The sequence below is a fragment of the Ammodytes marinus genome (assembly GCF_949987685.1).
Source record: "Ammodytes marinus genome assembly, chromosome: 14".
In the NCBI taxonomy this organism is placed as follows: domain Eukaryota; kingdom Metazoa; phylum Chordata; class Actinopteri; order Uranoscopiformes; family Ammodytidae; genus Ammodytes; species Ammodytes marinus.
This window is the reverse complement of record NC_137218.1, coordinates 775,551-791,625: the sequence shown is the minus strand read 5'-3', so window position 1 is coordinate 791,625 and position 16,075 is coordinate 775,551. Positions and strand designations below refer to the sequence as shown.

General features: G+C 41.2%; 2 protein-coding genes across 3 annotated transcripts in view; both read right to left on the bottom strand.

Moving 5' to 3' along the window:
* Positions 1-1,683: 1,683 nt before the first annotated feature.
* Positions 1,684-6,591, bottom strand: LOC307260418 (complement C1q tumor necrosis factor-related protein 3-like). The gene is made up of 3 exons (XM_080040654.1): positions 6,353-6,591; positions 3,639-3,773; positions 1,684-2,125 (listed from the first exon to the last, which is right to left on the bottom strand). Exons 1-3 carry the CDS (start codon positions 6,489-6,491, stop codon positions 1,848-1,850), a joined length of 552 nt encoding a protein of 183 aa, XP_079896780.1. The 5' UTR covers positions 6,492-6,591; the 3' UTR covers positions 1,684-1,847.
* Positions 6,592-15,851: 9,260 nt separating this feature from the next.
* The window catches only part of adamts2a (ADAM metallopeptidase with thrombospondin type 1 motif, 2a), a 50,188-nt gene continuing 49,964 nt past the window's right edge, over positions 15,852-16,075 (bottom strand). For both annotated transcript variants that reach the window (XM_080041281.1, XM_080041282.1), the window contains one exon: positions 15,852-16,075. This exon is cut by the window's right edge and continues 1,053 nt beyond it. The gene's annotated coding sequence lies outside the window, so the exon portion shown is untranslated.

Here is a 16,075-nt window from a genome sequence, read left to right as displayed (position 1 = left end):
TTCCCAATTTAAAACATAAAAATAAAGCAGCATTGAAAATTAGGAACTAAATCTTGTAGGCCTACACTAGCATGCTCCTGCTCGTTTTGCGCGCAGAGCCGCAGACACACCACACTTGCTAGTACAATTGTTCAGCACTAAAAATAAAAATAGTTTTATTTTATTTTTTACTTTGCCATAAAGCACTGGAGGAAACATTAATAGCGGTGAAGCAGGAACTAACCCATTTACCATTTCCCACGTTGCTAAAATGTGCTTTTTTTAATTTTGGCTGCCCCCTAGCGGCTGGAGTGAGCATTTTGGTTATTTCTTTAAAAGTTCATAACTCCTCACAGGAACGGGCTAGAGACTTACTTTTTTTTTAAATGCTCAGGAAAAGTTAAATGCTTGTGCTCTACAAGTCGCGGGCCGGATTAAATCATCGCCGGATCCGGCCCGCGGGCCGTATGTTTGACACCACTGGTTTAAAGGCATAACATGCTGTATTATCATTAAAAAAACAAAGTATAGCGTCCCTCAAAATATTCACTTCTGCCCCACTAGAATGTGTGGTGGTGTGTTTATCTGCACAGTCCTCTCTCTGGCTGTATTTTACATAGTAACATTTGTTGGTTGTGTTTTGTAAAGACAAGATTCAGACTTAGCTCCACCCCAGCCCCTACACACAGCCCCCCCCCCCCCCCCCCCCGACCGCTCGCTTGACGCTCAGGGAAACTTCACATGTCAGTGTAAGCGACTGAGCTCACCAAAGCTGAGCCCCTGCTAGTGAGCCACTCTGACAGAGAACAAGCCAGCTCTGCATTATGACAGAGACACAGCACAACAGGTCTGGAGCACAGTGGAGTGCAGTAGGACAGCTGATTGATTGAATGAGTGGGTAGGGGAGGGGCTGCTGGGAGGGCTGGAGGTCTGCAGCCAGACTCTCTTGGGGAAAATGCAGTTCTGCAGAGACAGAGAGTGGAGTGGGCTCCCCCTGCTGGTGAAATGATGGTGTTACATGTAAACCATTGGACCAAAGAAAGACTGTGTTCCAGTCCCCATCCTTCCCTGCTATTTAGTTTGGTAGAAACAGATTTAGTTTGTCCCAATACATGATGTCAGATGCAGCATGCTGAAAAATACCCAGATGTCCTACTACATCCGGTGGTGATTTTTAGTGTTGAAACCAGCAGCTTTATGGAGGTTCTGACCCACAATCCACTGCAGCAGAAGTTACATCACATGGACTGAGCCTCCCAGTGAAAAGCAGCATGAGTAGTAACAGCCACTGCTGCTGCTGCATGAGTCATGATTCAGAAATAAGAAAAAAAACACTCCAAAACGTGGCATTAAGAAAAACTATATAAAAATAGCTTTCTTTGCACTGATGGTCTCGTTTGCTGTCACATGTAATGTATCATCATCAAAGGAATAATGAGACTGTTTCAGAAATATTTAAAAGTTCTTTAACTTTAAGTGTTTGAAGTTCACATTGTTTAGAGGGCCCCTAGTCCCCCTTTATAATGTGTCCCCCCTTACATTGAAATAAAACCTGCGCCCTTTGCTGTGTTGGTATTTTTTTCTGTAGTTTAATTACATTTATTTCATCATGTTGAAGTATTGTGTTCTCCAGCCTCTCAATGAGGACATGTCCAGAGATGCTTTGCAGTGATTTTTATTGACAAAGGAATCAGACAAATAAAATAACATGAAATGTGTCTTTATTCAGTTGCAGATTTAAACATTCATGATGTTCGTATATGAAATGAGAAGTTAACTTGACTTTGCTGCAGTGATTCAGATTAAGATCATTTAAGCACCAGAATTATTAAAGAAAAAAACATCATGTAGGTGAAGGTGTTTGTGTGTTACATGGTGAAAAGCAGATGGCCACTGAAGGTGGTGTAGTTTTCGGTGTCGTCAAACACTGTTGCGTCTTTCCACAGAAGCACAGACACGACATCTCCAGCCTCCAGGAGCAGTGAGCCGCCGTTAGAAGCAGAGGCCCACTCAGACGTCTGGTACTCATATGCGGCGAAGATCTTCTCTGAGTTCTTCACCAAGTAGGCGGCGGTAGCATGGTCTGGGGGTCCATAAATGTGCATCTCAAAGTGATAGGCTCCTTTCAGCGGTGCAGTGAAGTTACCTGTGGAACGTTTTTTCATTTTAAAGCGAGACACTGCAGGTGAATAGGGTTAAACATGTTATTCATAGATATCATGAAACCTTGCCAGCTGGTTACTGACATAAAAAAATGTAAACCCCAAATCTAGATGTTGGATGAACCCAGATTTAAAACCTTTATTTTATTCTTTCAACGTATTAGTTTCCAAAGTATTTACAGAACAGCTTTTGGATACAGACTTTTTCATTTTATAAATCTTAAAAATAATAGATAGGGGAGAACGGGGTAAGTAGGCACACTTTTTACTCTAGTGAGAATTGCTCATCACCAAAACATCTGTCAATAGTCATTCCTACATTAAATTGAAGCTTAAGGTGTTGGCTTGAAATGTGTGTCTCTCTTTTTTTCCAACTTATTGTAATGAAGAAGTAATTTACCATCAAAGACACTCTGACACATTGTGACAACCAACCCCATCAAGGGGTCGGTTGTCACACACTATGGGGTTGTTTGTCACAATGTTATCTTAATGGGAAAAATCTTAAAAAGAAGGCAATGAGGCAGAACCAAATTTGAAAGTTTAATTGCATTGTCAAGTTGACAAATAGGCCTACATAACTTACTGTAGCCTTGGCAGCTGGTCTAGTTTGGGATGCACTGGGTTGTTTTGGTTTTGTTGCCCTTTTTTCTTTTGCTTGCTAGCTGCCTTTTCCTGCTCTATTCTTTCCTTCTCTGGGGTGTCAGTGAGGATACAGCTTGACAATTTCTTTCGTTATTGGGTTCCTTTTCTGGCTGCAGCCTTGAGATAACATGTGACAACCAACCCCCCAAAAAATTTGACGACCAACCCCAACCTGAATTTCTTGCTAGCATCAAGGCCAACAACCATCTGACAACTAATTAGCTTGCTAACAACAATCTAAACTATAGCTTACCCTTCACACTTTCTGAGGGTAACACATGTTTTGTTATAAACCCATTGTGTAAAAGCCTAGAAGAAAAATACTGAGAAGCAAAATATTTTGAATTTGACATGAAAAACACAAAACATCCTCTCACCTGAAATGCAGTTGTCTTCCTCCAAGGAAGTCTATGTATGTGACCTCTGATCCCAATTCTGGACCTTTTTTATATCAACATTTGAGAGCTAGCGCGCTCTGGTGGCGAGATATAACGAATGTGACATCCAACCCATGTGACAAATTACCCCGTTCTCCCCTACAGCTCATAAAAAAAGCTTTTTCACCATGTTTTTAAGAAGGAAACGTACAATAACTCTGACAATTAACCAGATATGAACAAATCCTTCCGTAATAACCTTCAAAATAGTGCTAAGAATGATTATGGAAAGTTAGAAGTTGAGATTTTTGTTTCAGAGTATTGAAAAAACTAATGTTGAAATGATGGCTGTTAATAATATGGTTTTATAGGAGACATAATGTAATGGAGGCTAAATAGACACACATCTCAAAGTTAACCATAGCTTGAAATTGAATTATGGTTTTGCCAAAATTTAAATGTCTAGTTCAGGTACCTGTGTCTGGGCTGTAGGCGTTTCCAATGTTGGTGGCGACGTGTTTGAAGACCAGAGGAGTGTCTGCATCAAAGGGTCCAAAGGTTTGACCATCGCCAGTAGCCACCAGAGAGGTCGTGAAAGCCACCTGTTTACCTGAGAGAGAGCGAGAGACACACACACAGAGAGAGAGACAGAGAGAGAGACACAGAGAGAGAGAAAGAGAGGGAGAGAGAGAGAGAGAGATTCAGCTGTTTATTGTCTATTGATCAATTAACATTTATTTATAAAGCCCTTTACTTTAAGGAAACAATCAAATGTAACATACAGTAAAATGAGAAAAGCTTACACAACAGCAGGAGGAAAATGTCACAGTGCTACTGTGTCTTACAAGTCTTTCTAAATAAATATGTTTTCAGGTTAGATTTAAACTGGGCTGTGTCTGTGATGGTGTTAATGTCAGGGGGGGACATGTTCTATAGTCTCGCAACTGTACTAAGACCACGGGCCTCATTCATAAAGGTGTGCGTAGAAACCTTCCCTAAACATTGCATTCGCACAAGGCCAAGAATGTGCTGTGCAAAAAAAAAAGTTGAGATTTATAAAACTGTCCGGCACGCAATCTTCCCTTTATAATTACCCACCTGCGGTCATCCCACTTCACCTCCCAGTTTCATCCCCAATCTTCCATACATGGCGAATGCTAAATAGCTCCTGAATATGATGACGCTCTTAATAAGCACGGCATTTTGACTGACATGAGGAAAAAAGGGAGGCAACCTGCCGCAAAGAAAGCGACTGGGAAGGAAGAAAGCCTGTGCCATGCGTCGCTGTAACTGCCACACAAACACGAACACACACGCGCGCGCTGATCACATATCATGATTGACACAGTCGTTATAGTCTTTGTTAAGCTGTTTTGCCCAACTTTGTACTGTATGAAATATCACGTATTAGCGAAACTGTAGGACTAGCCTATATGTAGGCCTATATAAAATGTGTTGTGAGAAGTGAAATAATGCATTAGCCTATAGTCTATTCCAAAGCATTGTTTCCCTTCCATGAAATCAACACATTTCCAACAACGTCAGATTATAGTTTAAACTTCCAGGGTTAGTTGTTATAGGAAAGAGATGCATAAAATAATTTGATAAATTCATAACATGATTTTATCTAACGAAATATATAGTTTTAATTAATATGTTTGGCCTTATCTTTGTACACAACTACTTTTTACATACAGCCTAAAATATAGACTATTTGCTATTCCGCTGGCCACTCACAGACACACCTCCCGAGCACATTTTAAAAATATAGTGTAATATGGCCATTTAAAATTTTAAATCATTTAAATGCACTCATTATATTACAGAGAAATATGTCCCATAAAAGAAAAAGAGCACCAAGCCCATCCCAGAGGACCCTGCATAATATTTTATTTTAAATTAAATTATTATGGAAAATCCATGTGTCCTTCTTCAATAGCTGTATGTATTAGCTTGTTTCTATATAGCCTGTTTTGAAGTGTAATTTTAGCATTATAGTGTCAATTGTGGTGTACTTTGTTTGTTTGTGTGTGTGTGTGTGTGGCCTTGTGCAAATTCTGCAACTTCTTTTCTGCTGCCTGTCTTGGCCAGGACTCCCTGTGAGAAGAGTTACTGTAACTCAATGGGACCTTCCTGGTGAAATAAAGGTTAAATAAAATAGATAAAATAAAAAAATTCATCTGACACAGTGTCTCCAAATAATTTTTTCATACAAAATTCTTCAGCTTTAGCCTCTTAATTTTCCTCTCAAAGTGCACCAGATTCATGCATTTCACTTTTAAAAGTTAAAAAAATCTCACGGGGGACATACCCCCGGACCCCCCTAGGAGGGTCGGTATCTCGGCTGGCTACTATTTTCACCCAGCTGGACATTGGAGGAAATAGCAGAAACACTGGGTGTCTGAAGGCATTTAACAATAGTCAATGATTTGGGCAGCGCTGATGTTGGAGAGGGGCCCCCCTAATCAAATTCAGCTTAGGGCCCCATGGAGGCTTGGGCCGGCTCTGAGGTGAAATGTGTCTGTTTAATTTGCAAGGAAAGTGTTGCCGTGAAGAAGGATTACAATTTACGAAGACACTATGAAACTAAACATCAGAGCAGCAACATGTCCTGATAAATGTGTTATTTTTGCAAAGTGGCCCGGCCCTTCGTAGATTTTTCTGTATGTGGCCCTCAGTGAAAAAAGTTTGGACTCCTCTGGTGTAGAGCGTGTCAGGGAGGGACCATAGGGGAGGGACCAAAGAGAACAAGTGGAGCTGTTGAGGTATTTGAATTCGAATCTCTATCCCAACTGCCATTTTCTCCCCAAATCCTCCACCCCAGCTTTAACTACAATTGCACCTTATAGGTCTGTTTCAGTATAGGAAAGAGAATACTGCTGGTAACAACCAAGGTCTCCAATAAATAAAATACTTCTCAAATAAAAGTGCATGTTCTGCACCGCAACCAAAACAAGCCTGAACATTTGGTGTATTTACATCATCTTGACACTATTTAAGCCATAATTACGTATTGCGGTACAGTGCAGTTCTGAAAAAAGGAATAAAAATAGTTTGATTTAACTGCAACATAATTTATACGGAATATGGCCTAAGGTGAAAGAAATCAATTACATCAAAATTAAAATGTGCTTTTTTCTGTCCAGGTATCTGTGAACATGAGGCCAGTTATTCACTAGTGATTCTTACCTTGAGTCAGAGATTGTAGGGCCGTCAGGTCTGCTCTCAGTTTAGCCAAGGAGTCGGACTCCTCCAGCGCATCAACTGGTGGATCTGCAGAGACACGGCATGCCAGCAACAACAGAGCCAACACAGAAAGGGTCTTCATCTCTGTGTCTGTGTGTGTGTGTGAGTGTGTCTGTCTGTCTCTGTGTCTCTCTGTGTGTGAGTGTGTCTGTGTGTGTGTTTCTGAGTTTCTCTGGCTCACATCAAACAGCATCAAGTCTTATACAGTCTTCAAACCATATTAATCTCCACCCACCCCGTAGTGTCCTCTTCTGACTGGCTACATTCTTATTTTCCTATCTGTTCATTGGTCTGTCTGTGAGTGTGTGTGTGTGTGTGTGTGTGTGTGTGTGTGTGTGTGTGTGTGTGTAACTGTGTAAAATTATATTTAAAAAAAAACAAAATCTAGATGTTGGATGAAGCCAGAGTTAAAATCTTAATTCCATTTTTTTGTTACAGAATATTAGTGTCCAGTTTTTACAGAACAGATTTGGGTTACAGACTTTTTTTTAGTTTATAAGTCAAACACTACTATGTACAGGTCTTAAAAATGCCTTTCTTTGTATGTTTAAAAAAAAGAAAATGTCTCATAAATCAGACAATGAACAACATATGAACAAATCCTTCTGTAATAACCTTCAGGATAGTGCCGAGAATAATTATGGAAAGTTTAGTTGATGTAAGTGCTTTAGAAGTTGAGATTTTGAGAACAGATACACAGATAATTCCCACATGAAAGAGATGACAGTAAAACGACTGTGCTGCGGTGATCATGTAAATAAAACACTTTCACATCCGCCTTCCATTAAAGGTGCAGTCAGTGATTCTGGAGAACGCTTGTTGTTGAAACCTGTCCGTACTGTGTGTGCACAGAAGACAATCTGGTGTTCACACACAGCCTATCGTCTATCAATCACTTTAAGAACATTTTTTAATTAGGAAAATAATTTCAGGAATGTATTCTAAAAGCCCCAGAACAACCTGCATTTATTAGAATCATATACGCCCTGTAGAGGCGGAGATAATTTTATTTATTTTTTTAAAGTCAGTAAAGGGTTTTTTACTGGGTGTTTTTTCTCAGCCGAGCTAAGGGTGTAAGGGCAGATGTCAATTTGTGATATTGGGCTATACAAATAAAATTAAAAAAATGATTAGAGAATATCTTCCATCAGTTTATCAATCTCAGTCTGCTGTCCCTCCAGTTTGGCTGCTTGTTCCTCCAGTTTGGCTGCTTGTTCTGTAAAAAGGAATAAAAATAGTTTGTTTTTACTGCCCCATACTGTAAATGTATATGGAAAATAATTTAGCGAGCTAAAATGATTTTCAGTCAAATTTACACATTTCCCATTAATTTAGGATGTTTCCTAGAAATGGGCATTAACAGAATTTATTCAAGACAAAGGGCAGTGAAAATATGATTGTTTAAAAAAAAGTTGTCTCACTTTACCCCAGTTGTGGGGTAAACTGCGACAGACCAGAGAAATCAAGGGGGTAAACTCTTTCATGTTTTTATGAAGCTGGGAATGTCTGGATGATCAGTATCGCCACAAAACATTTTGAATTGTATTTAATAATGTTTAATCATTGTAGAAACTAAATCAATGAATCTAGAACATTTTATTTGTTGATTCTGTGAAATATTGGATTTAAACTCAGCAGTCGACCGTAAAACTAATAAATGTCTTCACAACAAAACATAAAGTTTAGTGCATGATCATCTGCTCAAACAGTTTATTGGCATCACTATATTCTATTCTATAATTGAATAATAATAATTGTTACTCTTTTCCTTCCGTCTCACTCGTCCCTCATAGTTTTGGTGTGTTTTGTATTGAACTAAATGTTGTGGATTAAGTTCCTTTACTTTATTAGTCAATGGCTGCACACGTGAAATAAGTCTTTTCTCAAAGACACACAGATTCACTCTGAAGACAGAGGTTGCGTTCCGAAACGCATACTTTCTACTATATAGTAGGGGAGAGTGGCCTAAGTTGTGCGGTTGGGGAAGTGTGCCATCCCTTGTTTCTAGAAGACCATAGAAGAAATTGGAAATGTGACCACATATTTAAGAAGAGCCATCCATTTGACTCATCCTGTAAAGAAGGGAGACACAAGGAATAAGATATAAGCACATTTAAGCTAAAAAAAACTGTGTTTTGCCTTTCAAAGTAAAATTTCCATGATCATGATTTTTTGATTATTGTGTCTGAACAATTATAGACACGTTTGAAAACATTTGACACATGTTTTAGTGCTTTAGTATGCTACACTTTTTGTCTTTATAGTTAGCACGATGTCAGCCCTAAACTGCTGCATTATGCTTATTATCCAAAATTCTGGGGTTGGGGTGATTTGTGCCAAAGGGCCTATGTGAGTTATAAGTAAGTAAGTAAGTAAGTAAGTAAAATATATTTATAAACGCACATTTATGACAGTTTGCACTGTCCAAAGTGCTGAACATAGTGCATTCAGTAGATAAACAATGAAGGTAAAATAACAATAACCAAAATAAAAGACATAAAGCCCATACATCCACATAAACACAGATAGTAGTGCAGAGGTAAGATAGTTAATGGGGAGGAAACAACAGGGTGTACATATGGGTTTTGAGCCTTGATTTAAAGGCAGAAATGTAGAGGGAATCACATTTGTCAGGTGGCAGTTGGTTCCACAAGCACGGAGCAACTAGTGCAAAGTACATTTCTGAGAGTTGTGCCAGTGGCATGGCTGTATACGCTGGTCACCAAAAGAAAGTGATTGTCTACAGTAGCTCAGAAGAGAGTGACATCTCAATTCCACTTAACGACACCACTGATGAGAGTTCAGATGGCCAGAAAGATGATGATGGTGACTTTGTCATTGTGAGCTTTGCAGGCAAAACCACCTAGATCTGCTAGGCCTTGTTTAAGAAAATTGACCTTCAATCTTTGTAAAATATTTACTTTATTTACTTTAAATAAACCTTAAATAAGTAATTGTCTTATGGATTTGTCTTGCATTACAGTTTATGAGATATATATCAATGGCACAATTTACCCCATGGTATTCTCTCTTGTGGCACAACTTACACCACACCGGGGGCAAGTTGTGCCACAAGACAACTGTTTTTCCGAAAGCTATATTCCAGATCCAAAGTTTTTATTGCCAGGGATGCACAACATCCTGAAATATATGTACATATTTGAGTTGGAGACATAACTGTCAAGGCCTTACTTTAAAATCACTTTGAGTAAAAAGTTGCACAACTTAGGCCACTCTCCCCTATGTAGAAAAAAGATTTAGGATGTCCCGATTCTTGTGGCCAGATTTAGGATGGTTAGAAGTACCCGGATGTCCTACTTCCTCCGGCCAAGATTGTTAGTGTTGAAAACTGCATCCTATTTGGGCAATTCTGACCCACAATCCAGTGTGCACGTGAAGTGACGTCACATCGACGAAGCCTCCATATGAAAACAAACAGGGATGCAACGGATATAAAAGCAAGAGGCAAGATCAAGGCGCAATGTTATGATGAAATAAGAGAGTAAAGTATGTCCCAATAGTATGCCTACTGCATCCTAACTAGATTCTTTTTATCGTCAGATGTAGTATGTAGAATAGAAAAAAGAAAGAGTATGCGATTCGGAACGCAGATTCTAGATCTGTTTTTTCTGTTTGGTTTGAGATTCTCATCTGGAGATAAAACGTCCACGTTGGCATCGCCGCCTGTTTCCACTGATCAGAACATGTGACTCATCTGAACTGAATTCAGCCTGGTGTGTGTGTGTGTGTGTGTGTTTCTGTGTGTGTGTGTGTGTGTGTTTCTGTGTGTGTGTGTGTGTGTGTGTGTGTGTGTGTGTGTGTGTGTGTGTGTGTGTGTGTGTGTGTTTCTGTGTGTGTGTCTGTTTCTCTGTGTGTGTGCGTGTGTGTGTGTGTGTGTGTGTGTGTGTGTTCAGTGTGATGTGCAGCAGCTGCAGATAATAAATTCCCACAAAGAACCAAAACACCAGAGACGGAGACACACTGATCCAGACACACTTCATGAATCAGAAAATACTTCAAAACAAAATGATATTCTGAGAAACTGAATGAAAGGAATGAGTTAAAGCTAGTGGAGAATTTGGGGAGAAAATAGCAGTTGGGACAGAGATTTGAACAGTTGACAGTCCCAACAGCCAATTTTATTTTTTTAGAACCGGTGCCTCGCTCTGATTGGTCAAAGTGTACCGCTCATGTTAATTTTGACCAATCAGAAATCACATTCCCCACGTATTTTAGTCAATTTAGTCTATTCTACACAGGGCACATTGAAATTTATCTTTTCTCATCTCCCCTCTCAAGTTATTCATTCCAGAGGGGGTCAGAGTGCAGGGTCAGCCATAGTACAGCGCCCCTGGAGCAGTTTGGGGTTAAGTGTCTTGCTCAAGGACACAATGGTAGAGATAGTGGGCACCGTAGATGTAATAGCAGCCACCGCCAGTTAGATTCAGAGCCCTGGGGCCTCATTTATCAACCGTACTTACGCACAAATCTGTGCGTAAGTAGGGCGTAAGAACATTGCCACGCAAAGTATGGAATTTACCAAAATGTACTTAGACTTATGAATGTGTGTAAATGTAAGCACAACTCTGACCATGCTTACGAACAGAATCTAGTGGTAGAATAGCGATATTACAAGCACAAAGCAAAGCATTTAAGAGTTTCAACGTCTGCATTAACACTAGAACCGCCAGCGTTCTCTTTATATCTATAATCGCCACGCGTCAAATCCACCCGTGCATTTCTAGGGTAATATAAAGTCATACATTTGTTTGTTTAATCATCATCTGTGTTTTGGACCTCTTGTTTTATAATCTAAGTTTCTTTAAGAACACTGATCACGACTGAGTAATGAAACTGAAGTAGATATAATATCGCCAATACATCAATGAAAACAGATGGTCAAAACAGCGTCCAAATGAGCTAACATCCTAAATGCAATAAATAGTTATATGGCACACTTATTTTTAGGTAAGCTCTAATTGATTATTCATTAAATGTGTCACGTTTACATGTTTTGAAGCGGAGGATCCCTCCGATGCTCTCTGTGCGTCTCAGCACTCAGCTGTGAGCTGGACGAGCCGCGGTGACTCGCCAGACTCGCCAATCACTCATTTCACTTAGTAGGCTAACTCTATTGTTGTTAGGAGCTTATCTTCATCTCTTTTTTATTGAAAGAGTTTATGAATGACTGCACGTAAAGTTGTCAGATCGCGGCAAACAATGCCGTTGCCTTACAACTTGCTCGAAAATATCACATTTTCCCATGCAGCAAGCTTTCTTTTGTTTTAATGCCTGCACTAAGTGCGCCAACAAAATATGTTTTGCTTCGATTCAACCTCGTTTACAAGGGTTTCCATTTCTGTGTTGGAGAAGTTTCTTTTCGTTACCCTCGGCTCTTTACCATTGTGGCGGAGAGGGGTAAAACACATTCAGATGGTTGATAAAGGGATGTGTTGTGACCATATATGGTTAATTGGAGGCGTTTCTGAATGCAAATGGAATGAGCGTGAACGAGCATGACACTTAAGAACATGTGGGATTTATCAAGATTGATGACTTACTGGTGTGCGTACGATAGGCCAGCGCACGTTTGATAAATACCGATTTTTTTGTACTTAAGCACATACTAAATTTCATTCGTAAGAGTGAATTTAGAACCTTTTCTACGCACTGTTGATAAATGAGGCCCCTGGACTTTGTGGCGTCTCTTAGCAGGAATAAGTTTCCCCCTCGCTGTAACATGGTCATAAACCGACCTGTGTGTAGTAAATAATAGTTGAATCAGGTTTGGACTGAGAGTGCACTCAAACTAATCCTCTGTCCTGGTCGCTTTGCCCTGCTGCCCCCTAAAGTCTAGTGTGTTCTCCTAGTGCTCCTGCTCCGTAGACACACACACACACACGCACGCACGCACGCACGCACGCACGCACGCACGCACGCACGCACGCACGCACGCACGCACGCACGCACGCACGCACGCACGCACGCACGCACGCACACACACACACACACACACACACACACAGTCTAGTGTGTTCTCCCAGTGCTTCCTTGGCCCGGTTGGAAGAGGTGAGCTTCAGCACGGTACGGATGCTCATGTAGGAGCACCAGCATAGACAGAGTCCTGACCTCACTTTATATCAGACTGTTCCCCTCCACACAATACCTGTCTGTCTGTCTGTCTGTCTGTCTGTCTGTCTGTCTGTCTGTCTGTCTGTCCTGACCTCACTTTATATCAGACTGTTCCCCTCCACCCAATACCTGTCTGTCTGTCTGTCTGTCTGTCTGTCTGTCTGTCTGTCTGTCTGTCTGTCTGTCTGTCTGTCTGTCTGTCTGTCTGTCTGTCCTGACCTCACTTTATATCAGACTGTTCCCCTCCACCCAATACCTGTCTGTCTGTCTGTCTGTCTGTCTGTCTGTCTGTCTGTCTGTCTGTCTGTCTGTCTGTCTGTCTGTCTGTCTGTCTGTCTGTCCTGACCTCACTTTATATCAGACTGTTCCCCTCCACCCAATACCTGTCTGTCTGTCTGTCTGTCTGTCTGTCTGTCTGTCTGTCTGTCTGTCTGTCTGTCTGTCTGTCTGTCTGTCTGTCCTGACCTCACTTTATATCAGACTGTTCCCCTAGAGACAGACATTTAAAATCAATATCAATGCAAGTCGTCACTGTGCAGAAGTGACTTAACTGGGCCGTACGTCACCGACATGTCAGAATATAACACTAGGTCAATAGCGTCACCATGGTTTCAGTTCTTTATGATGCTAAAACCCAAAACAGCACATTTTAAAACAAATACAAACCCATTGCGGTGACTTCAATGCATCTTAATACGATGTGGTCACGTATTGGCAAGATGCAATGGTGCCTTGGCCCGGATCTATAGGAGCAGTGTCAGGTCCGTTAAAAGCACTAGCTAGCTAAAACGCAAACATACCCAGCATGGCTAATCAGCTAATAAACAACGACCTGGTTAGCTACAGTTTGCACGTCTTGATGGAGGAACTTTATGGCATAGTAATGAATGCAATAAAGCTAGATTATATTAGGAAGCTAATTAGCTAGCTACAGCATTTAAAGACCTATTTCACCAGTGGGCTATTTCACCAGTGGGAATACGAAGATGTATTGCACTCGGAGATCCTATGTACTAAAAAAAAAATTGGTTCATCCTAGCCTGAGAAAAGGCAGAAAGAGTGTTTTATGGTCTCACTGTCTAACCCTACGTTTTCCTTACTGTGGCATTACAGTAAGGGTTAGGATTAACAGGACAGCTGGGCCAAGGGAGGACAGAGGGAAGACTGAGGGAAGAAAAACCTCATTCATTATATTATAATAGTGATTTTATAATGATAGAACGCCTGTTCCGTATGGGTGAAGTGTTCCTTTAACAGTGACAGTGAAAACGGCGAGTCGTGATGACACCATCAGCTGCTGCATGAAACGTAGCTTTATTCAGAAACAGGATTATTTGGTACAAACATCAGGATGCTAAAGCTAAGCTAACGTTGCTAAAGCTAAGCTAAAGCCCCTATCTCACTGGGCTGCGACTGTTTGCTACAAATTGGAGACTGCATTCAGAGGGAGTCTCCAAACTGTCTCCAAACATTCGCGGAGGTCTCAATTTCCTCGCATGAGTCGCAGAGCCGCGCAGTCCTGTCGCTTGAATTTTGAAAATGTTCAAAAAGTGTGCTACAAATCTAGTCTCAAAATAGTCTCTGAGTGGTCGCATGTGTCTCAAACGCGTTGCAAACCCTTCTCAATTTAGTCTCCGTGAGTCAGAAAGTGCGAGAAATGTAAGACAACTTTGCGAGGGTTTGGCGATATATGAAACTAAATTGTGACTGATTTGAGACAAAAATAAGACTGACATTCCGTTCGTGCGACGCTCGCCAGACGTTCGCGAGACATAAATGTGACATTCGCAAATGTGTCGTGAGGAACCAACTCAGTGAGACTGCAAGATAAAATTGTCGCTAATTCGCATATTTTCTCGCAATTTTGCATCTCCAACTTGTCGCACACTGTCGCAGCCCAGTGAGATAGGGGCTTAACGCTAAAGCTAAGCTAACATTGCTTCATGGCGAACGTGACTGTTGAACATGGAGGTGAACCTATTGCTCGCGCTGCAGTCTGTGTCTCGTTAAGAGTTCGTTAGCGTTATGCTAGCAGCGTTATGCTAGCAGGAAGTGAGCAAGCTGCACATGCGCCATCGTGAGTGAACGATATAGAAGTGTTGATATAATTATAACCGTGTGTGTGTGTGTGTGTGTGTGTGTGTGTGTGTGTGTGTGTGTGTGTGTGTGTGTGTGCTGTCAGTCTGTGAGTGAACAATAACATGTGTTTACTAGGGCTGTCACTTTTTATTCCAAATTTGAATATCCGTTTGAATGTGCGATGAAAAGCTCATATGTGAACAGTCATGACCTGTCAGATATGATGGCTGCAATCCCATAAACAACTCAGTCCATTAGAAGCAGTTCCTCTTGTGTTCCAGTAGAGAGCGTTTTCTAACTTTGGATATATTTGATAGCCTGTAAATCCAGAGCCATATCTGGGCGCCCTTAGCTCAGTTGTTAGGGCGGACCCGGGTTTGATTCCAGCCCGCGGTCGTTCTCTGCATGTCACTCCCCTCTCTGCCCCATTTCACCTCTGTCTCTACACTATCAATAAAGCATAAAAATGCCAAAAAAATATCTTTAAAAAAAACAAAAACAAAAACAGAGCCATATCTAGGACGATAGAGGGTCTGGCCACGATCAATAGACCTTCCAACTCAATGTGACGATCGCCAAAACAGAACATTCCTCTTTCTTACTAATGAAAGATTTGAGTGCCGTCTTCCAAATCGTTAAGGGTCGAGGCCAAAGCAGTCTCACACAGCATATCCACAGCCATCTCTCTTTACTATCACAGCTTCAACGGCGCATGATGCACAGCACTGTCGTCATCAGGTTACGTCCGCCCCAGAGCCCCATACATAGGGCTCTGTCTGTCTGTCTGTCTGTCTGTCTGTCTGTCTGTCTGTATGCATACATAGGGCTCTGGCGCGCCCATATCAGAAAGAACCAATTGATTGGTAGCTCAGGATTTTCCAATATAGTTAATGAGCTCAAATGGATCGTGTCTAAACCACACACACACACACACACACACACACACACACACACACACACACACACACACACAGTGCAGCCGCGTCACATACCCCTATTTCACGTCAATGAATGGTGAATAGGGTCGAACAACAGGCTGAGCAAATTTAAATTTGCCAGCGGCAGGTCTGGTTTCCAGACTATATATTTGAACGATTTACGGGTCATTTTAAATCTGTTCAAACTAAATCTTTTAGAAAAGTGACGGCCCTAGTGTTTATATAGGTATAACCCTGTGTGTGTGTGTGTGTGTGTGTGTGTGTGTGTGTGTGTGTGTGTGTGTGTGTGTGTGTGTGTGTGTGTGTGTGTGTGTGTGTGTGTGTGTGTGTGTGTGTGTGTGTGTGTGTGTGTGTGTGTGAGAGAGCTGTAAGTCCATGGGTGAGTGATTATACAGTGTGTAGTATATCTTTATAGTCCTTTGTGTGTGTGTGTGTGTGTGTGTGTGTGTGTGTGTGTGTGTGTGTGTGTGTGTGTGTGTCTTTATAGCCCAGTGTGTGTGTGTGCACATCTCTATAG